Source organism: Arabidopsis lyrata, assembly GCF_000004255.2.
Source record: "Arabidopsis lyrata subsp. lyrata unplaced genomic scaffold ARALYscaffold_1, whole genome shotgun sequence".
NCBI classification, from domain to species: domain Eukaryota; kingdom Viridiplantae; phylum Streptophyta; class Magnoliopsida; order Brassicales; family Brassicaceae; genus Arabidopsis; species Arabidopsis lyrata.
This window is the reverse complement of record NW_003302555.1, coordinates 26,460,861-26,482,146: the sequence shown is the minus strand read 5'-3', so window position 1 is coordinate 26,482,146 and position 21,286 is coordinate 26,460,861. Positions and strand designations below refer to the sequence as shown.

General features: G+C 36.8%; 3 protein-coding genes and 1 pseudogene across 4 annotated transcripts; 3 read left to right on the top strand and 1 right to left on the bottom strand.

Moving 5' to 3' along the window:
• Window positions 1-363: 363 nt before the first annotated feature.
• LOC9330330 (AP2/ERF and B3 domain-containing transcription factor At1g50680) lies at window positions 364-1,512 on the top strand. The gene has a single exon (XM_002894223.2). It carries the CDS (start codon window positions 412-414, stop codon window positions 1,510-1,512), a length of 1,101 nt encoding a protein of 366 aa, XP_002894269.2. The 5' UTR covers window positions 364-411.
• An 878-nt stretch (window positions 1,513-2,390) lies between these two features.
• Window positions 2,391-3,881, top strand: LOC9330329 (annotated as a pseudogene).
• Window positions 3,882-4,737: 856 nt separating this feature from the next.
• Window positions 4,738-6,992, top strand: LOC9327650 (ubiquitin thioesterase OTU1). 2 transcript variants are annotated; one of them, XM_021011590.1, is made up of 9 exons: window positions 4,738-4,763; window positions 5,202-5,280; window positions 5,371-5,416; window positions 5,679-5,787; window positions 5,975-6,066; window positions 6,141-6,203; window positions 6,299-6,417; window positions 6,506-6,581; window positions 6,661-6,992. In XM_021011590.1, exons 2-9 carry the CDS (start codon window positions 5,216-5,218, stop codon window positions 6,715-6,717), a joined length of 627 nt encoding a protein of 208 aa, XP_020867249.1. In that variant the 5' UTR covers window positions 4,738-4,763; window positions 5,202-5,215; the 3' UTR covers window positions 6,718-6,992. The 2 variants fall into 2 exon arrangements, with proteins under 2 accessions (XP_020867249.1, XP_002894267.1); XM_002894221.2 differs by lacking the exon at window positions 4,738-4,763 and adding an exon at window positions 4,815-4,993.
• A 130-nt stretch (window positions 6,993-7,122) lies between these two features.
• LOC9330328 lies at window positions 7,123-10,928 on the bottom strand. Its single transcript, XM_002891541.2, has 3 exons — window positions 10,256-10,928; window positions 9,595-9,723; window positions 7,123-9,020 (listed from the first exon to the last, which is right to left on the bottom strand). The coding sequence occupies exons 1-3, from the start codon at window positions 10,706-10,708 to the stop codon at window positions 7,413-7,415; spliced, it is 2,190 nt and encodes a 729-aa protein (XP_002891587.1). The 5' UTR covers window positions 10,709-10,928; the 3' UTR covers window positions 7,123-7,412.
• Between the last annotated feature and the right edge of the window lie 10,358 nt (window positions 10,929-21,286).

Sequence of the window (21,286 nt, the reverse complement as noted above, 5' to 3'; positions counted from 1 at the left end):
TAAGAAACGTTTTGTTAATGATAAAATTAGGGTAAACATAAAACCCTAATTGTTACTTGATATATTTTCCAGCGGCTCTCTCAAGTATTTCCTTTTTTTCTGTCAATCAGATATATCAAGTAATTAATGAACCGACACAAAATGGAAATTCTCTAATTCCAATATTTTCCATAATTTTCTCTCATCGCCAATCTATAGAAACTACAACAAATAGGAAATGGAAACTGATAACTTGATAAATACTCAAGCACCGCAACAACAACAAGATTAAGAAACATAACATTGATTCTCCCACGATTTGCTCTCTTTATATAGATCTCTCTTTGTTCCTCATATTTCTTCATCGTTTTGTCTCTTTCTCTCTGTCTCTCGTATCTCTCTATTACTCTGTTTCTTGAATTCTCTCTGATAATGTCAATGAACAACATCGACGACGCAAAGACGGAGACTTCAGGGTCTTCAAGTTCAAGCGACTCTTTCTTGCCTCTCAAGAAACGCATGAGACTTAATGACGAACCTGAAAACGCCCTAGTGGTTTCGTCTGCAACAAAGACGGTTGTGGTTTCTGGCAATGTCAAGTACAAAGGGGTGGTTCAGCAACAGAACGGTCATTGGGGGGCTCAGATTTATGCAGACCACAAAAGGATTTGGCTTGGAACTTTCAAATCCGCTGCTGAAGCCGCCACGGCTTACGATAGTGCATCTATCAAACTCCGGAGCTTTGACGCTAACTCGCACAGGAACTTCCCTTGGTCTAATATCACAGTCCACGAACCAGACTTTCAAGATTGCTACACAACAGAGACTGTGTTGAACATGATCAGAGACGGTTCTTACCCGCACAAGTTCAGAGACTTTCTAAGAGTCAGATCTCAGATTGTTGCGAGTATGAACATCGGGGGAACAAAACAAGTCCGAGGAGAAGTAAATCAAGAATCTGACAAGTGTTTTTCTTGCACACAGCTTTTTCAGAAGGAATTGACACCGAGTGATGTAGGAAAACTAAATAGGCTTGTGATACCTAAGAAGTATGCAGTGAAGTATATGCCTTTCATAAGCGATGATCAAAGCGAGAAAGAAGATGGTGAAATAGGAGGATCTGTGGAAGATGTGGAGGTTGTGTTTTACGACAGAGCAATGAGACAATGGAAGTTTAGGTATTGTTACTGGAAAAGTAGCCAGAGCTTTGTCTTCACCAGAGGCTGGAATAGTTTCGTGAAGGAGAAGAATCTCAAGGAGAAGGATGTTATAGTCTTTTACACTTGTGATGTCCCGAATAATGTCAAGACATTAGAAGGTCAAAGCAAGACCTTCTTGATGATCGATGTTCATTACTTTTCAGACAACGGCACCGTGGTCGCTGAGGAAGTAAGCATGACGGTTCATGACAGTTCAGAGGAAGGAATGAAAACAGAAAACTTCGTTAGCTCGAAGTCAAAAGATAAAGAAACCAAAACAGAGGAAAACAAAGGAGGGTTTATGCTCTTTGGTGTAAGGATCCAATGTCCTTAGGGAATTTTTTAGAAAATTTGTTTTACTTAATTAGAGATAGTTTTACTTGTACCCCATGAATTTTTCAGAAAAAAATAAATATCTTTTACTTAACTGGAGAATGTTTTACTCAATGCGTTGTTAGTTGTTACTGGTTTTGATTACTTTTTGGTCCCTAATTACTTTGTGAGTTCATACGCTTTTAGAAGAATGTGGATTCTTTGTACTTGATTACATCTGATATTTTATTTCTCAGAACTGTGATGAATCAAGAGAACAACCAATTGAGTATCTCAAATTAATGTTTATATATCTCTTGTTCTCTTGTTTCTTACTGTCTTTTTCTTCTGCGGTATAACTATTGGTATTTTGCTCTCAAATTAAAATACATACTTCTCACCAAAAGTATTATACTGTCTTTCTACTTTCACTTTGTCTTCTCACAAAAAAAAAAAAAAAACCTTACCTACTTCTCGAATAAAGAAATAAAAACTACCTAATTTTCTAATTTAACTTTTCAAAAGTGCTAATTACTTTCCTAATAACCTCAATTTTATTACAAAAAAATAATATATAACCTAAAATTCATATTTACTTCTGATTAATAAAAGCTCTTTTCCTTTTAATTACAACTTGTTTAGACTTCAACAATATATAAATTAATTACTTTAAATAACAATTGTTTGTAAATTGTAATAGAAGAAAATATAAAATAATAAATTTATTTAAAACCTGTTAAACTTATTTTAATTACCTATATATATATATATATATATATATATATATATACTGAATATATTGCATCATTTGCTATATTAATTTCCAAATCCACGCGTTTAGGGTTTAAGACTTAAGTACGTAACCTAGCGATCGAGTCACCTAGCGAGAAGGTGAAAACGAAGAGCAACGTAGCTACACAGAAATAGGGTTGAAGTTGATCCATCCATTGAGCGTTTGAATCTATTCGTGTCGATCGGTACGTTTGATTTTGATATATAAAATTAGGGTTTCTAGTTGTTGAATTAGGATTATATTCACTCCTCGTTACATGAAGTGTTTGGTCGGGAAATCTTTTGTTCTGATTTTGATTCTTTTCTGTCTATTTTGCCAATTTTTGTGTTGTCTTGAATTGAGACGTACGCATCTGTTGTTCAAACAGTTTTTTGCTCATACAGAATTTGAGATAGTTTCTTGTTGAGTATATCCTTAGATATGTGTATCTCTGTTATGCGTGGAAGTCTTAGTCTCGATTATTAATTGATGAAATTACTTTCTCAACTTATAAAAAATGCATGTTGTGATACTCATGTGTTCTTGTTCTGCATGTATCCCTAGATATGTGTATCTCTGTTATGGAGAAGGCGTGGTTAGAGAGATTTTTGGAATAAACCCTTTTAAGCAGGCCTTTTGATGTGGCGTATACTTACATGTATTGGGTCGTTTATTTTATCGTTGGGCTTTGGTGTTGATTAGGCTTTTGCCACCGTCTTTGGTATTTAATTTCCTTTTTACGTTCTAAGTCGTTTAGTTGCTTTGTCTCCAAGCTTCTGCAGCTAGGGTTTTCTTATAAGTACTCTTATTCTTGTAACTTTGAGGAGGGGTTGTTTTTGATTAATAAACAGAGAAGCTTTCTCTAACTAAAGACTTTGAATTCTCCATTCTCTTGATCCATTGATACTTGAGAAAACAGAGAACTCTTAGCTACGGTTGCTAATCTCGTGATCCATTGATACTCGAAGTTTCAAACGTATTTACCGCTGCATTACCTTTTAAACTATATATAATGGATTTTTCTTCCAAAGTTATTTTCTCTTTTTTTATAGATCGAGATGGCGGCTTTGTTTGCAAGTCTTTTTGAAATAGTAGGGCTAGCTAACAATTGAATTTAATGCAGAGACCATGCCGAAGAACAAGGGAAAGGGAGGAAAGAACAAGAAGAGAGGAAAGAATGAAGCTGACGATATCAAGCGCGAGCTTATCTATAAGGAATTCGGGCAAGAGTATGTATGCACAAGTTGTTCGTATGCTTGGCAACGGCCGATGTGAAGCTGCGTGCGTTGACGGGAGTAAACGTCTCTGCCATATCCGTGGTACCTTGCACAAGAAGGTTTGGATCTCAGCCGGTGACATCATACTTGTTGGGCTGAGGGACTACCAAGATGACAAAGCTGATGTCATCCACAAGTTCATGCCTGATGAGGCAAGGTTTCTCAAGGTGTATGGTGAGCTTCCGAAGGATATCCGTCTTAATGAAGGTGTTGTTGGTGATCTCGATCAAGATGACAATAGCGATGATTACATTGAGTTTAAGGACGGGGAAACTGTTAGTATCTAAGTTTGTTTGGTTGGCCTAGCTAGTTTTAGCTTTGTATTGAGGAGAAATCGAAGACTTGTGATAATATTAATGTTAAAGGTTGTTATCCCTAGCTACTGCGGGTTCTCCTATATTATTTGATTCCCCAAATAATTTACAGAAATTTGTTATCAAAGGAGGGTTAATTTATGCTGTTTGGTGTTAGGATCCAATGTTCTTAGGGAATTTAAGAGATTTTTGTTTTGAATTAGATTAAAGAATGTATTATATTCTTTTGAACAGCAACACTTATAAAGATTAGTAGTAACTAATACTGTATTAATACCATACTGATTCAATTGGAAACAACTCTCTTCAAATTAAATCATCCGATACTTCGTTTTTAATGAAAACAAAAGAGACAAGAAGACTCTCTTTGGCTTCTTGGTCTTGGATTGAGATTTGGATCCCGTTATGCCACCTCCCCACTTCTTCATTTACTCGTCATACTTTTCGTTGAAGTTAGCCTATAGACCAACACCAGATACACGTACGTACGTAAAAGAAGAACGTAAAATATGAATGCTTCTGCTGTTATGTCTCACTATAGTCTGATGGCCTCCACCGATAATGGGATAGCTCAGTCATAATTTAGTGATGTTAACAAAGAATAAAAGATTAAAAATGAAAAGAACAAAAAAATGTCACAAACAAAACTTACTAAAGATTAATTATGATATAATAATGCAAAGTGAATACTAATTTTTCAAAATACATGTAAACTCAACTTGAAAAGATTTTAGAGAAATTTTATTTAACAACATCCAACAAAAAAGTAAAAAAAAAAGAGATTATAAGAACAAAAATGAAATTTATTTTTCTTGGTCCCAACGCCAAAATTACATATATATATATTTTTTTTAACACTAATACGATTTTTTTTTTTTTGAATTCCAAGAATCAGATCTCTTGCCCAACGGTGAGTTCTTTGTCTTATCTAACTTTATTTTCCTTTCATTCACATGGTTATTTGGTGGATCCAATTTTAAATTCTTTTCTTCAATCTTGGATTTTTTTTTCCTTTTAGGCTGGAATTATCTTCACATCTCTGGATTTTTGTTTCTCTATTCCTTCAAAACCAAGAACCAAACTTTGTTCTATATCAAGTTTTTTTTGCTTTCATCGCGTTTGGTGTTCATTTTCATCTGGGTATCCTCAAGAATCAATCTTTATACCTTAATTTTGCAAAAATTGTATACTTTGTCGTTACTGTTGCTTTGATGATGATGATGCTTGTGGTTATGGATCTGATTTGGTTCCTATCGATTCTGAGAATTAGATCAGATCAAGACTCCTCCTCATCCTTGTTTTTTAAATAAATTATGGACTAATTGAGTTTTTTTTGGAATGCAAATAGTTTGAGATTAAAACATGGAAGGAATCATTGTGAGAAGAGTTATACCATCTGACAACAGTTGTCTCTTCAATGCAATCGGGTAATTAATAAGCTTTTTGAGTCAAGAAGAAGTTTTTACTAAATGTTTTGAGGCTTGTGTTTGATTTTCTTTGAGGTTTCTCTTCTACAGTTATGTCATGGACAAGGATAAAAACAAATCTCCTGAGCTCAGACAGGTTTGTTCATCTATATTAGCATTCTTTGATCTGTTCAAGTTTGTTTAGCTTCTTTTGCTTTGTAGTTTATCAGCTTCATAAGGTATTTAAGCTTAGAGGTTACTGATACCGTTCTTTAGTCAATCTTGATATAGTTAATATCCAATTCCAAACAATCGAAAGGTACTTCTACTTGGGGGAATGTTACCACATGAATTGTGTATTTCAAGTAACCCCTTTGTGAATTTCACGAGTAACATTAGCGTGGTGCTATTTTGATAAGGTGATAGCAGCAGCAGTTGCAAGCAACAAGGAGAAATATAATGAAGCATTTCTAGGGAAGCACAATGAAGAATATTGTGCTTGGATTCTCAATCCAGAGAAGTGGGGAGGTATTTTTGCCTATATTGTTTAACATGATTCTCCATAATTGATTTAAGTATTGATTCTCAACTGAATTTAGTTATAGATATATGTTGGTAAATGTCTCCCCGTTCACGATTTTTCATGGCTAATAATGTTTGCAAGGTTAGTAATTTTGAATTGATATGTCTTTCCATTTTCTTTTGTTTTGTGTAGGTGCGATTGAGCTGTCGATATTAGCAGATTATTATGGTCGAGAAATTGCAGCTTACGACATTCAAACTAGTCGATGTGACTTGTATGGACAGGTAATCATCACACTTCAAACATACAAATTCTGAAGAAAAATAACTTTATTAAACAGGACTGTTCCCTTTTGCAGACGAAAAACTACAACGAAAGAGTTATGCTGATCTATGACGGTCTTCACTACGATGCTCTCGCTGTAAGTTGATATATCCTCCATTGAAAAAAGTAACTTGTTAACCAAAGGTCCAAAACTGGTGGCTTATTTATAATATCCTTGCTGCAATATTCCAGCTGTCTCCATTTGAAGGAGCCGAGGAAGATTTTGATATGACTATATTTCCAGTTGGTAAAGATAGATCCATCGGGTCAATTGAAGGGCTTGTTTTGAATCTAGTAAAAGACCAACAAAGGTAATGTATATAAGTGTCAACCATAGTTTTGTTAGATGTGGCTTAAGGAAACAAGACTAAGCCCTGAGATTTGGTTTATCTGTTTCAGGAAAAGGAGTTACACAGATACTGCAAACTTCACTCTACGTTGCGGTGTTTGCCAAATTGGAGTTATTGGACAAAAGGTCATTTGCTTTGTCTTCTTAATTCTTCATTTGGTATTATTTCATAGATCACAGAGCTTGAATTTTGAAATTGAAACAGGAAGCTGTGGAACATGCTCAAGCAACTGGTCATGTCAACTTTCAAGAATACAAATAAGAGAATGATTGATTTGATTCTTTTATACAATTCCAAGAAACAAGAAAGTAAATTACGAAAATGATGTGCTTAATTTTAATGTTGTGTGTCAACTATTCAAGTTCAGTCTGTTGTGCAATTATCTTGTGTTGTTATCTTTCTTTAGTTAAATCCTCTTTAGGAGGAGGATCATTGTTGTCTCACCAATAATGTCATGAAAAAGTTAAACCTCTTTGTATTCATTTTCTTTGTGTTAAAAACAAAAATTTCCACTATATGTGCAGAGTAGTTGGATAGTATTGTTTTCATTTATTTCCTATGTCATTTTCTTAAATCGTTACCAGATTGTCTAACCGAATCAGGTTCTTGTGATATCAATAATCCAAATTGGAGCCATAACATGTGCATCTTTGCAAATTTGGTGAGTTTGCAGGAAACTAATAACTATACTTTATATAAATTGATGATCAAGTCTCTAAGGTACATTAGCGTCTCTTAATCTGCTAAAGGTTTTTCTTCCATAATGATGAGATAATATTAGAGTACACATTGCTTACTTGCTAATGACCAAATGACATACATAAATCTAAAATCCGGTCCAAACTGCTTGCTGGCTCCGACTGCTTTCCCGGAACATTATTACTTCATACACAGAATCAGACACCGGTGAAAGATTAGAGAACCGCACGCAGCTGTGACCAAAACCGTTTCGGCTCCTAAATCTTCTGTTTAAGGACATGCTTTAACTGAACCTTTTGGCTTTCGATCCGTGCTTCAATGAGTTTTGACTTCAAACTATTCTTCTGTGCACCTCTAGGCCATTCTATGCAACCTTTCATTCCTCCTCGGTTTACATGAGGATGATTTGCAGATTCCGGTGAAGAGTTCCATTGTCCAACCAAATCCATCATCGGGCTGAATCCACCTTTGCTCGAGACTCTGTCCGGTGAAACCATTCCCGCGCTTGATTTTCTCCCGTTTGAAACCCTTCCTCCATTCATACCTTCCATTGATATTACCTTGTAATTGCTATCTCTATCTCCATTGCTTGCACCTGATGATCTCCAAAGCTTTGCTATTGATGAAACCTTTTTGGATGACCGTCTTGGAATGGAACACACTTCGCTTATCTCTGTGGTTGGAGTCATTGTCTCATCCCAAACTTTGCCTAGGGACTCTGTACCACCACTCGAGGCGTTGCTGTCTCGGTGATGGTGATTCTTGTTGTTCACAGAAGGAATGCTCCCATCTGGTGAGTAACTCGATCCTTGTTCTTCGAGGTGGCTCACTGTTTCCCAACCGCTATCATCTTCTTCTATGTCTCCATTCTGGTGAGTAAAAGCATCTGAGTGTCTCCCTTTCTTGTTCATCAAATTGGCATCTGGACTTACCGTGTGAATTTTAGAACCGTGGCTGGTTGGACTGTAAGCAACAGATTTCTCCATTTCTCTATCATGGGCTTCACCGATATTCATTTCTTCAAACACCGCGTAGATATCATCCGGGTTTGCAGGCTCATATGTAAATTCCTTGATTTCTTGGATATTAACCGATGCAGCGGTTTCTCTTAATAACTCAGCCTCTCTCACCTCTTTGACATCTGTCACGATATCTCTTGACCTAAGGAAAGATTCCAAATCTCCTACAAGCTTATTCATTTGTGAGTACCTTTCCTCAAGTGCTACTTTGGCATCAATAAGCTTCATTTGGACACGTTCCTCACGCCAGACCTCAGCCATCTGCAGCATTCTTCTTTCATCGTCTACTTCTTCTCTTAGGCTCATGGATTCTCTCTTCAATGCTTCAATCTCAGCTTTATCTTCTCCTATTTCCTTTGCAAGTTCGTCGCAAACTTCCTCAATCAATTCTCTGGCTTTCCTTTCCTTTTCGTAGTCTTGCATGTAACGCTTCACAGCTAACTTTGAATCTGCAAGCTCGTTGACTAGTTTATGATTTACAATTTCTAATCTCTGACGGGTTTTCTTCTCCCTGTTCATATCAGTTTTCATATCATCAATGATTGCCCGGACCTTCTCGTGCTCCCTGCTCCGCCAAGCAGCCCTCTCTTCGCTAACTTTCCTCAAGAACTGCTCAAGCTTCTTTTTATGAGATCGCTTCTCACTCTCGAGATCTTCAATGCGAGCATGTGCTTCCTCCAGTTCTGCTTCAAGGGAAGAAACCAATGATACAGCATTCACTTGCTGATCAATGCGCTTCATGTTGCTATATATTTGGTGTACTTCATCCATTGTATCCAAGCAGACAGGATCCCATTTTGTCGCCCCCTCCATCGCCGAGTGGGGAAATGGCATTGAAGGCTCGAGCTGACAAGAAAGCAATAGAAGAATTGAGGTCAAGAAACCATAAAGAACCGATTACATAACATAAGTTCAACAACAAAAAGGAGCTTCAAGGACTAGGACAAGAATATCGAAGTTAAGAGTTATAATGAGAGCTTTTAGAAAACCGATAGCCCAAAAAGGTAAGACTGACCAAGGACTCATAGAACCAACTTGAAGTCACAGATTCATAATCTCAATCTCATTTAAGTTTTTCCTTTCTGCAGGCGGGGGTAGTACGAGAAAATTTCCAAACTCTTCAATAAAATAAACTTCATTCAAATAATTTTTTACCGGGTTAAAAATGAAAAGAAATCATAACACCAAAAAAATTGCAATCAAATACGCCTATCAATTAGTATAGTGTATACCCTTTATTGGTAAAGTTATAGGGTTGAAAACATATTTCCAACTGCAATTATGCTAATAAGCTCTAAGTCTTTGAAGAGTAAATAGACAACGGATGCATGGTATCCAAAGTATTTCTGTCTGATGCTACACACATCTACTTGTTTAGCTAATATCATATACACTAAGAAGATTTAGAAGATCAACACACCTTACACAAGAATCCATTTTTTGTCGTGGCAATAGTGCTAGGGTTCTGCCTTATCTTGTTGCTTTGACCACCAGAAGGTTTGTCACTATGGTGATAAAGATAAGGAACACCCATGTATCCAGCACCTCCCTGCAAGGAAACAACAAGATTGCTTAAAACAGAAAGCTAATGAACATAAATTTCTTTCTCCATATGAGCACTCATCAGATCTTTCACTAAATCTTAGACATTGGGAAACTAAAAAGGTTTTCTAATTGCATATATGGTTATAATTAGAAATCTGAACAAAAGATGATTCAAGTCTATGAGATCAACAAAACAGCTCTAGTTAAACGGATAACGCCAAATGATTGAATGCTAATCATCAATCGACTGACTAAGACTTGTACATATGTAGGTTTATTGATGATAATCATGAAAGGAACATAAAGGTTTGATAATGCAAATAAAGGAGATAAGGACTTGATAGAGCAGTGGTCAAAAACTTCAACTTCAAAGTTAAGCAATCACCAATTGGGTAATAAATTGAGATCATCCATAACAACTACCTTATTCTCTCACAATGCAGATGAGAGCAATTCAATTTCTAAGTAAATGCCCCAAAACTAATGGATATCAAGAATCTAGAAGATTCCAAAAAATTAAAAAATTGAAAGTGTACCTGAAACCCTAACCCGTCTTTGCCCTTTCTTTCTCCGCCGCTGGAACTAGCGTCAGGAACTTGCAACCGCCAAAGCCCGGCGGCGAGTTTCCTAACAGAGACAGGCCGTGAGATTTTCCTCCGATCCTTGCGGCGAGTAGTCTCTGACCTCGCAACCTGGTTATTATTACTACATCCAACATCCTCGTAATCATCGTCTTCGACAACGCCGCTTCTCTCTTTATTACGATCCTCCACCTTCCATTTCAATAGCGGAGTCTCCGGCCGGCTTCGTCTGCCACCAGAAGCAACGGATCTTCGCTGACGAGTCAAACTCGGGTTCCTTGCTCGACGTTTAGTGACAGTAGTAGCTCTTTGTATAGCTCTGAGATCTGGACCGTGAGAGAAGAGATTCTTATCCGACTCAAAGGCCGGTAATGTCGCCGTCGAATACGGCTTTCCGGTGACTTTCATCACTTAATCACCGCCATAGACAAAGCTTTTCAAAAACGTGAAGAACCGACCAAAAATCTCGGAGAGAACCCACAAGAGCTCGAGAATCACAGACGAAAATGCGTGACTCGGAGAGAAAGAGAGAGAGAGGTTTGAGTTCGTGAAGCAAAAAATCGCTTTGTTGTGAGAGTCTTGTGACTGAAACGCGAGAGAGAGAGAGAGAAGATGAGTAGATGAATACGTATATTTGTAAAACCCATGCGTATTGGTCAACGGTATAAGACTAAACACGACGTCGTATTATTAGAGAGTGGAGTGTATGCGCGTATTAGCGCGTGGGAGAGCGTTTCCCTAAACTACATGGGGAGGGAGAGAGCTCTAGCTGGAGGTGCGTGTTGTTGCAGAGAGACGTTGGGAATATATGATTAAAGAATATTTTAAAATTATTTAAAAAAAAAAAACAAAAATGTTTCAATAAATGAATTATTGGTGTACGTGTTTTATTTTTAGTTAAAAGATTTGTATGTAGAATATGAAAAGAGTGGAATGGATATTGTATTGTCTGATGTTAACCTATCATTTTAAAAAATTTATAGAAAAATGGTCTTGAACATGCAATGCATAAGCTTTTTATAAGTCAATTAGATCTCGATTTATTTTTGTATTTTGTATATAAAAAAGGTTTTGACTAGAAAACAACAAACAAAGAGACGACGAAGACATGAAAGGGTATCCTAAGTTAAGATGTCGGCTCATTGGATTCATCAGCCCACCTACACATGCATGATCTATATTTCACTTTTTTCCTTCTAACTACAAGGGACCCGAATTTACAATGGTGATTTGCTTTTTAAATATGCTTATGAGCTATATTTGTATAGTAATAACACATTTAACTTTTTAATAACCTTAATTAGGCAATTTATGTTTTAGGATATAAATAATATTTTATTTTGTAATTTATGTGAAAATGTTACTCCCTCCGTTTCAGTTTAGTTGTCGTTTTAAGATTTAAATTTTGTTTCATAATAGTTGTCGTTTTAGGTTTTCAATGCAAATGTTTGGTGAAAATTCCAGTTTTATCCCTACAGTTTTAATGTTTTGGCCAATGAAATTTTTTGTAAAATATATTAATAAAGATTAAAACAGAAAATTTAATGCTTTTTTAATTTGTGTGAAAAAACCTTAAACGACAACTAAAACGAAACGGAGGGAGTAATATTAAAATGGTTATAATATATACAGTAAATCCTTATTTTATGCACAAATATCTATCTACTTACATAAAATCGACAAAATTGAAAAAAAATCAACAAAGTTATGCACGTTGGATGGTGCATCAAACTTTTTTTTTTTTCCCTGAAAGATTGATATATATTTCATAATTACGAGCAATCATACAAAAATGGGTAACGGATCAAAGACAATCATTGTAGATCAACCCTATTGAGTATTACACTAAGCAATACTACTTTCTTTTTCAAAAAGATGTTTTAACCATAGAGGAAACCCGATTGCTACGTACGATTGGCGGCGATCCTCTTTTGTTACACTTCTGGCTATTAGATGGGCTCCAAGATTTGAGCTCCTTTCTTCACCAACCAGTTTCCAAACCAAAAAATTCCTTAAGAGATCAGTCAAAAGAATGCCCTGAAACTTAAAAGAGGGCCAAGCAGGTGGTCTTAAAACAGCACCTATGAGTTCCTTGTCCTCAGAACCAAAAATTATCTTGTCAACATTTAGGCTTTTCATACTCTCCAAAGCCCATTGCCAACAAACAATGCTAGCATCGAGTTTGCTATTCACCTCTGCAAATGATCTTCTAGCATGAGACAGCACATCTCCAAACTCATTTCTAAGAACCCACGCAGCTCCTCCAATTCTTCCAGTTCTGTCCCATGATGATCCAACATTACATTTTAACCAATCATGAGGAGGGGGAGCCCATTTCACTTTAACAGGAGCCGGAACAGGCTGCTCCAACAAGTTCTCTCTGTTCTCAAGCATTTGAGCATAAAACCATTGATTAGCATCTTCTTTAATCTTAGCAACCGTTTCAGTAATCACAAACCTTCTTCCTTCAAAGAAAAACCGGTTCCTATTTTTCCAAAGCTGCCACAAAATCCATGGAAAAGATCTTCTAGTCTCCAAAGGAATCATATTATTTTTGGCAGAAACAAAGAGATAGAAGAAGTTGTGGTAAAGTGAATGAGAGTCAAAACCTTCAGCAGGAAAGGGAAAGTTTGACATAGCCCAAGTCTGTCTTGCTACCGTACAGTTAAATAACACATGATTTGAAGATTCACCTTTCTGCCCGCAGCTCTGACATCTTGAGTCCACTTTAAGTCCACGACTCATCATTTTATCAACCACAGGGACAGCACCACTAATAACTTTCCACATGAAGTTCCTGATTTTGGTGGGAGTGAGACTTTTCCAGATTAAGTCTTTAATCAGTTGGATGGAAGGCTGCATTTGAAACTCACAAATCAAATCAGCCTTTTCTCTTTGAAAAGCAAACCAATAACCAGATTTAACCGAGTATTCTCCACTCTTAGTATGTTCCCACACGTGAAAATCTTCAGAGGAGATGACCGGTTTGATTTTTAAGATCAATTCAACATCTCTGGGGAAGAAATGCTCCTGTAAAGACTCCAAATCCCAAGTACCAGCAATTAGATCCAACAGATCTTTTACCTTCATATCCAAATCAAAAATGATGTTTCTCATGAGTGGGGCTCTCATAACACCATCCAAAATCCATCGAGCAGTCCAAACAAAAGTATCTTCCCCATCACCAATCATCTTTCTAAGACCAAGATGTAGGAGATCTCTACCATGAAGTATGCTTCTCCAAGCAAAGGAGGGTCTATCTCCCAAAGCAGCTTGAAGGAAAGTGCCTTCCTCAAAATATCTGCTCTTTAAAATTCTTGCACACAAACTGTCCTTATCCTGCAAGATTTTCCAGGCCTGTTTGGCAAGCAAGGCCTGGTTAAAGACCTGGATATCTTTGAACCCTAGACCACCCACATGTTTGGGAAGACACAACTTGTCCCAGCCTATCCAATGCATCTTCCTTTTGTCTTCAGTAGAGTCCCACCAGAAGGTAGCCATAGCCGCAGAGAGCTTATCACAAGAGGTTTTTGGCAGCTTAAAGCAGGACATAGCATATACTGGCATTGACATGGCAACAGCTTTGAGCAAAACTTCCTTACCTCCTTGAGATAGGGTTTTTGCAAACCAACCAGACATTCTAGCTTTCATTTTGTCATGTATGTAGGCCAACAAATCGACTTTGGAGCCACTGAAGCACTCAGGCAAACCAAGATATGAACCGGCTCCTCCTTCACTGAAGATCCCCAATTTCTCTTGAATTTTCCCTTTATCCAGCTGATCAACATTAATCCCAAAGGTAATGGAAGATTTATCAAGATTAATGAGTTGGCCTGTGACCTTACCATATGAAGAGAGGATGTTTTGGACAACTTCACATTGATCTTCCTTCGCTTTGAATATAAACAAGCTGTCATCCGCAAATAAAAGATGGTGAATTGCAGGGCCATCAACAGAGAACTGAAGTCCATTAATAATTCCGGCCTGTTCAGCTTTGTTTAGCAGGTGAGTTAGACCTTCAGCACATAAGACAAACAAGGATGGTGATAAGGGGTCACCCTGTCTTAAACCCCTTTTTGGGTTAATCAAACCAAAAGGCTACCCATTGATCAAAACAGTATAAGTCACCGAAGTTACACAGTACATGACTAAATCAACCCATTTTGACAGAAGCGTAAAGCGAAGAGAAGATCTTTTAAGTAGCTCCATTCCATTCTATCATAAGCTTTGGACATATCCGTTTTAACCGCCATAAATCCCTTAGAAGTCGCCGGATGAGTCCTCAGAGCATGTACAGCTTCATGTGCAATCAGGATATTATCAGATATGAGTCTACCAGGAACAAATGCAGACTGATTCGGTGAAATGATCCCATCAAGGAGAGGCTTGAGACGAGAAACCATGATCTTGGATACGACTTTGTACATCACTGAACAAAGGCTAATAGGCCTCAAATCACTCATCAAAGGCGAGTTAATCTTCTATGGAATTAGACACAGTTGCGTGAAGTTCCACTCTTTTGAAAAACACCATCCTCAAAGAAACCAGTGACCTCTTTAACAATTTGACTCCCAATTATATCCCAGTACTGTTGAAAAAACAGTCCAGTCATTCCATCCGAACCAGGGGCACTTGAAGCCTTGATGGAAAAACCTGCATTCTTTACCTCTTCCCTAGAAAGCTTCCCAATCAACATCTCATTCATCTCATCATTTACTCGAGGCGCAAAACCAACTAGGAGATCTTGGGAGTTGGAAGGATCAGAAGAGGAAAACAGCTTTTGAAAGTAAGAGGCAGCCATCACCTTTAGAAGCTTCTGACTTATGCATAATCCCATTATCATCTAGCAACTTAGAAAGGCCATTCTTTGATCTTGTGTTCTTCACGGATGCATGAAAATACTTAGTATTTTTGTCTCCCGCATGAAGCCAAGTAGCAATACTCTTCTGTTGCCAATGACTTTCCTCCTCTCTATAAGCTTCTACAAGGCTGTTCTTCAATTGATTAATCCTGATAGAGGAAGGGCAAGCTGCAGATTGGATAAATTCTAAATCATTCTCAAGAGCAGTAATTTTGACCTTAGAGTTCAAGTCATTTTCCTTCTTCCACTTGCTCAGTGCTTTCCTACACTTCCTCAAATGAGTAGAGACAACATCATCAGCAGAGTTAACAGAGGAGTTCCAAGCAATGGTAATCGCTTCTTTCACCAAAGGCTTATGGAGCATACGCTTATCAAACCTGAAAGACCCTTTATAAGAGGCTTGAGATGAAACCAGATTCACCAAAACTGGTCTGTGGTCTGATCCTCTTTTAACCAGGAAGCCTTGATTCGAAGCAGGGAACATACCCATCCAACTTTTGTTACCAAAACCTCTATCCAATTTGCATTGAATCCACAACTTTTGCCTTCTACCACCCCAAGTAAAGCTGTTCCCAGAGCTTGCCAGTTCAGTCATCCCACAATCACTAAGCATAGTAGAGAAAGGTTTAAAAGAAGACTCACACCTCCTAGGTCCTCCAATTTTCTCAGAATTATTAAGTATCTCGTTGAAATCTCCAACCATACACCAGCTCTCCTTCCTTGAAGCCCTAATCCTAGTTAATCTCTCCCACACCTATTGTCTCATACTAGCATTTGGGTTGCCATACACACAGGAAACAAAGAAATTATTAGACCCTAACTGTACAAACAGGTCCAACACATTCTTATCTACGAACTTGATCTCAATATCCACATTGTTTTTCCAAAATAAAGCTAAGCCACCACAGGCAGTGTTCTAAAAAGCGGTCTAGGCGGTCGCCTAGGCCCCGACTAGACGCTAGGCTCTCATGCGACGCCTAGATAACCGCCTTGACCGCCTAAAATTACATAAATCTTATTTAATGTATTTTTTTAATTTTAATTAGAGTTTTATTTATATATATATATAGTTATAAATATTCATATATTGTTTAATATAAATATAAATAAATGTTTTATCTAGTTTTTGTTTATAATTTCATAATTTTAAGATTTATATAACTTTTATATATAATATTATATTTATAATGTTTTATGTTATAAACGTCTAAACCGCCTAAAAATCGTCTAAGCCCCGATTAGGCGTTCTAGGCGCTAGGCACTGGGTCACCGCCCGCTTAGCGCCTAGCGCTTTCTTGAACACTGACCACAGGTAGCAACCGGATCAACTGTATATACATGATCATACCCCAACCAAACTTGAATATCTACAATAACATTCTTGCAATTCATAGTCTCCATTAAGAACAGCACCTCCGGAAAATGTTTTTTACGCAGTTCCATGAGGCGAGGAATTGTCAAGTCTTGAGGCCGCCCCATTCCCTGACAATTCCAGCTTAATATGCTCATCAGATTTTGGACAGTCCCTCCTTTGGGACCATCAATGGTGTTTTTACCCTTACAGTACTGGAGACACCTTCCAGATCATCTTTTGCCTTTCTCTTTTCAACTGTCCCTGCAATAGATCCTTGTTTCTTCACCACATCTTCAGGACAAATATCTTCACATTTACCCTTTGCTTTCCTTGAATGCTTGGTGTTTATTTTCCTTGATTTTGTCAACTTTAGTAAACCCAAGGAAGGCCCAGCATGGGAAACTCCAATCAAATAGCTCTTATCAGATACAAGAAACTGATTAGATTCAGCACATCCTTCACCTGAACCTCCATCAGAATAAATACTGCAGTTCTGGGATAATCCCCTAATGCCACCACCAATTTGCAACGCTGAACCCCTTGAAGCCATTGTAGCATTGAAGCCTGGATCAGTTTTAGTAGTGGAATCATCAGACGAATAACCAAAAACAAGACCTTTACCTTTCTCCAGATCATGAGTAATGATTCGAGCAGGTTCCAAACTAAGAACAGTCTTCTGAGTCAAAGGAGAGCTTTCAGCTTCCTTAACTGATTTCCTAACTCTGTCTTCTTTGATTTTTCTATCCTCACCATTTGCCACCAACAAATACTGCCTCATCCCCTCTAAGACATCATGAGCAATCTTTGGCCTACCCGAAACCGGATATGGCCCAACTTGATCCTCCCGCAACACACCAAATAAAGGATCATTCACAGATAATATTCTTGGAGCCACAGGTTTTGGTACCTTGTTCCCAAGTCTTCTATCAATAGCTGCAGCTTGTCGGGCATTAACCAAGATAGGACATACCTCTTTTTCATGAGATAATCTTTGGCAGTTGTAACAGCGTTTCTGAACTCTTTCATAGAAAAAGAAAATCTCTGATGACTGATTATGTGGAAGCCCGATAATCTTAGATTTTCTGAAAGGCTTGGAGACATCAAATTTGACTTGAATTCTAACATGGTCCTCAGATTGAACCCTCGTTGGATCAAAAGCCACTTGAACCACTTGACCAACAATTTCTCCCAACGACGAGATAGCTAACTCCGTGTAGTAATTTACAGGGATATTACGAATTTGGACCCATATATGAGTAAATTGAAGCGAGTCTGGAGGTGGAATTTCAGACCAACGCTCAAATAACAATTGCCCATTCATTATATGTTTGAAATCCTTTCTGCAAAACTTCCTCTAGGTCGTATTCATTCTTGAAAATGAATTGAAATCTTTCCTTAGACAAAGCCACCCCACGAGCAGATTTTTGCCATTTCCTTGGCATATTGTGAACCACACCTGAAACAGTTTGACAATCAGGGTTTAAAATCCTACCAATCAGACTGAGAACATTTCGTTCACACGAGCTGAACTCAGGTAGATCTGGCATGATGAAAGGAACATCTTCTTCTTCAAGAAACATTGCCATAAGAGCTTTATCCATTGCAGCCGTCATCTCACTTTCACAGAACCAAAAACTGATCTTAAAACCAAAGCCAAAAAACCAACCAACAACTGTGACTTAGCGGAGCAGATCTACAACCAAACAGCTTACGAAAACAGAACCGAAGCTTGACCCAAACGAGAGGCCAACAACCAAGAGAAATCACCGTAGATTCGTCAGACCGGAGACAAGAACTCACCAAGCAAGCCTAGGAATTCTATACCCCGTAATCGAGAAACTACAAGCATCGAGAAACTACAAGCAGCTCAAACGAAATCTCGCTGAAAATTTTCCAAACTAAATCACAGACTCAAGTTTAGAAGGAAGAACAGCAAGAAAGAACCTAATTTTCTGAAAGATTTGGAAAATTAGGTCGAGAAAAGGCTTAAATCGGATAAAATCAGACAGATGCAACGTGTTTTAACAAAGAAGCTCTATATTCTAGAAGACATGAAACCTCTTTTAGAATAAGAGAGTCTAGAGCCCAAAAAAGGGGAGCGTGTTTTATTAATTACCTGGCGCATCAAACTTTTAATTAAGGGATTATAGTATATTTTCGTATTTGTATATTAATATGATAATGGACATGCAAAGTTGCAAACAATAGTTGATTAATTGGGTCAGCCTCTTTAAATGTGCCATCTTTGGGTACTTCCCATGCTATTCCTTGTTCTTGATGTGTCTCATTAATTGTCATTATTTTCTAATTGTTTCATTTTGCTTGTAAGTTCTAACCCTAATCCATGTTATATCACTCGACTCGTTTCCACGTACTAGAGACTTTCGCACTAGTATACGTTATTACCAACTAGATAATTATTTGTCATTTTTGACACAAATATATGTAATTATATTTAACAGCCTCGATAAATTAGATTTTTTTTTTAATTAGGAAAACTAAAAATACCAAATTGATATACAGATTTAGGTCCTGCACAGAACATCTTGGCTTTATTTGTTGATCAGCAATCTGCATGCGACAGTTATAGTAAACCTTTTCTTATATTTATTTTGCTGAAATCTATAGATCTGCAGTTTTTTGTAATTTTGTACGTGTTTACTATTACTTTACTCAAAACCCTTGTTCTAAAAATCGGCCGTCTAGCCGCCTAGGCGCTGATCGGAGGAGCCCGACTAGACGGCGCCTAGTCCAATTTTTTTTTTTTTTTTTTTTTTTTTTTTTTTTTTAATCTAAAATTCAAAACGTCCTACTTATGTTCGTAATTTGTATAAAAATCATAAATTTGAAATTAAAATCTTGTTTTCATGTGTTTAATACAATTTTTAAAATAATATTATATAAATTTCTTAATTATAATGGATTAATATGTTTTTAAAACATTAAATAGCGCTAAAACTAATCCCCGATTAATCCCCGTGTAATCCCCGATTTTCTTACTAGGCGCTAGGTGCACCCTCACCGTCCGACTAGCGTCTAGCGATTTTTTAAACACGGCTCAAAACTGTTGTAGTCTTGTAGATCTATTTGATATTTTACTTATATCAAAATTGTTTCATCTATTTTAACATTTTTGAAAATTATAATCTCTTCAATGAAAACATCTCGTACTTCTTACCAAAATTGTGTGAATATTTTTTTTATCAAATATTTAAAAATTTCTAAAAGACAATTTAGAAATAGAAATAATTTTTTTTCGTTTTTGCATTTGTAACTACAATTTGCAAGAAAAGGAAAAGCATGCATATTCAACAGAAACGCACACTGATGATAACATATAAACGTAATTAATAGCAAACACATAAACACCAAAAACAATACAAACCACAAACATGTATATCATCAATTGCGACATCGATGGACTATTCAATTTGTTCCTCAATTTCTCACCTCATAAATCAAAATCATTTGTCAGTTGTCTTAATCCGACCGAATAAGTATACATATTAAATGTGTACTACCACCTAATTATGTATCACATTAAATCCATTGTTTGGTTAAAATTGAACCGATAATGTTTAACCAAATTAGTTGATTATTTCTTCCTCTCTCTAATTAGTGCAAATGTTGGCAAACACATAAAAATTACTTTCCTCGTAGTAGTTAATTCTTTGATTTATTTCTTACTATTTCTTTCAATCAAAAAACTTAATTAAAAAAAAAATTACAAACTACTGGCTATAGTTTTCTAAACGCAGAACAGTGGTTGTTGAGGACTAGGAAAGAGAAGCAGAAAAAGTAAATGGACGGAGTTCGAATGGTTATGGCGGTTGGGACGGACAAATCCATTTGTGGATTAAATCGCTTTTTATTTATTATTTAAAAATCATAGTCATAGTGCCGTAGTGGTACAGTCTAAAAATATAGAAGAAATCCGTCGCATGCCAACTATAGACCGCTTTTATATACAAATAAATTTGGTAAGTGGCGGATTATTGTCTGCTCCAAAAATAAAATGGACTAAACTAGTGACAAATTAGACCGTTTTGTGCGCAATATCTCCATTCAAAGCTTTAAAATAGTATATTCTTGAGCCATTCACTTTAGGCATGGGCTTTCGGTTATCGGTTGGGTCCATTCGGTTTCGGTTCTTTCGGTTCTAAAATTTTGGATCCATTCGGATATTTTAAAATTTTGGTTCGGTTTCGGTTCGGTTCTGGTTTTTTCGGTTTTAAAATTTAGTATCTATTCGGTTATTTTGCTTAGGGTATTTTTGGATATTTCAGTTATTTTGAGTATTTTTCGGATATTTTTGGATGTATGTCGGTTAAGAGTATTTTATCTATTTTTATATATTTTTCAAGTATTTTTGATTATTTGGTCTATAAATAATTAATTATTTTGAAAATATAATTGTATTTCGGGTATTTCGATTACCTGAAATATTTCGGTTCGGTACCAATTTGGTTACGGTTATTTCGGTTATTAAATTTACTATCTATTCGGTTATTTTTTAATTTTTAATTCTGTTCGATTTGGTTTTTTTGTTTCAGTTTCGGTTCGGTTTATTTGTCCAGGCTTAATTCACTTTATGAACAAAGATACTCGAAAATAAGCCTTTTACGTTACGGGCCTTTTGGCCCAATTATAGCATATACCCCCTGTTCTAAAAATCTCCGCCTACCCCGATTACTCTCCGCTTAATCGTTAGGCCCACCCTCTCCGCTTCGATTAATGACTAATCCCTTAAAAAATCAGTCACCCGATTACT

What these genes read in the sequence shown, in the direction of transcription:
- LOC9330330 (XM_002894223.2), top strand. Translation starts at nt 412, where the DNA reads ATGTCAATGAACAACATCGACGACGCAAAGACGGAGACTTCAGGGTCT.
- LOC9327650 (XM_021011590.1), top strand. Translation starts at nt 5,216, where the DNA reads ATGGAAGGAATCATTGTGAGAAGAGTTATACCATCTGACAACAGTTGT. An exon ending in TGTCTCTTCAATGCAATCGG is followed by an intron (nt 5,281 to 5,370) that starts GTAATTAATAAG and finishes TCTCTTCTACAG; the next exon opens with TTATGTCATGGACAAGGATA. An exon ending in CTAGTAAAAGACCAACAAAG is followed by an intron (nt 6,418 to 6,505) that starts GTAATGTATATA and finishes TATCTGTTTCAG; the next exon opens with GAAAAGGAGTTACACAGATA.
- LOC9330328 (XM_002891541.2), bottom strand. Translation starts at nt 10,708, where the DNA reads ATGAAAGTCACCGGAAAGCCGTATTCGACGGCGACATTACCGGCCTTT. An exon ending in AAGACGGGTTAGGGTTTCAG is followed by an intron (nt 9,724 to 10,255) that starts GTACACTTTCAA and finishes GTTTCCTTGCAG; the next exon opens with GGAGGTGCTGGATACATGGG. An exon ending in AAAATGGATTCTTGTGTAAG is followed by an intron (nt 9,021 to 9,594) that starts GTGTGTTGATCT and finishes CTTTCTTGTCAG; the next exon opens with CTCGAGCCTTCAATGCCATT.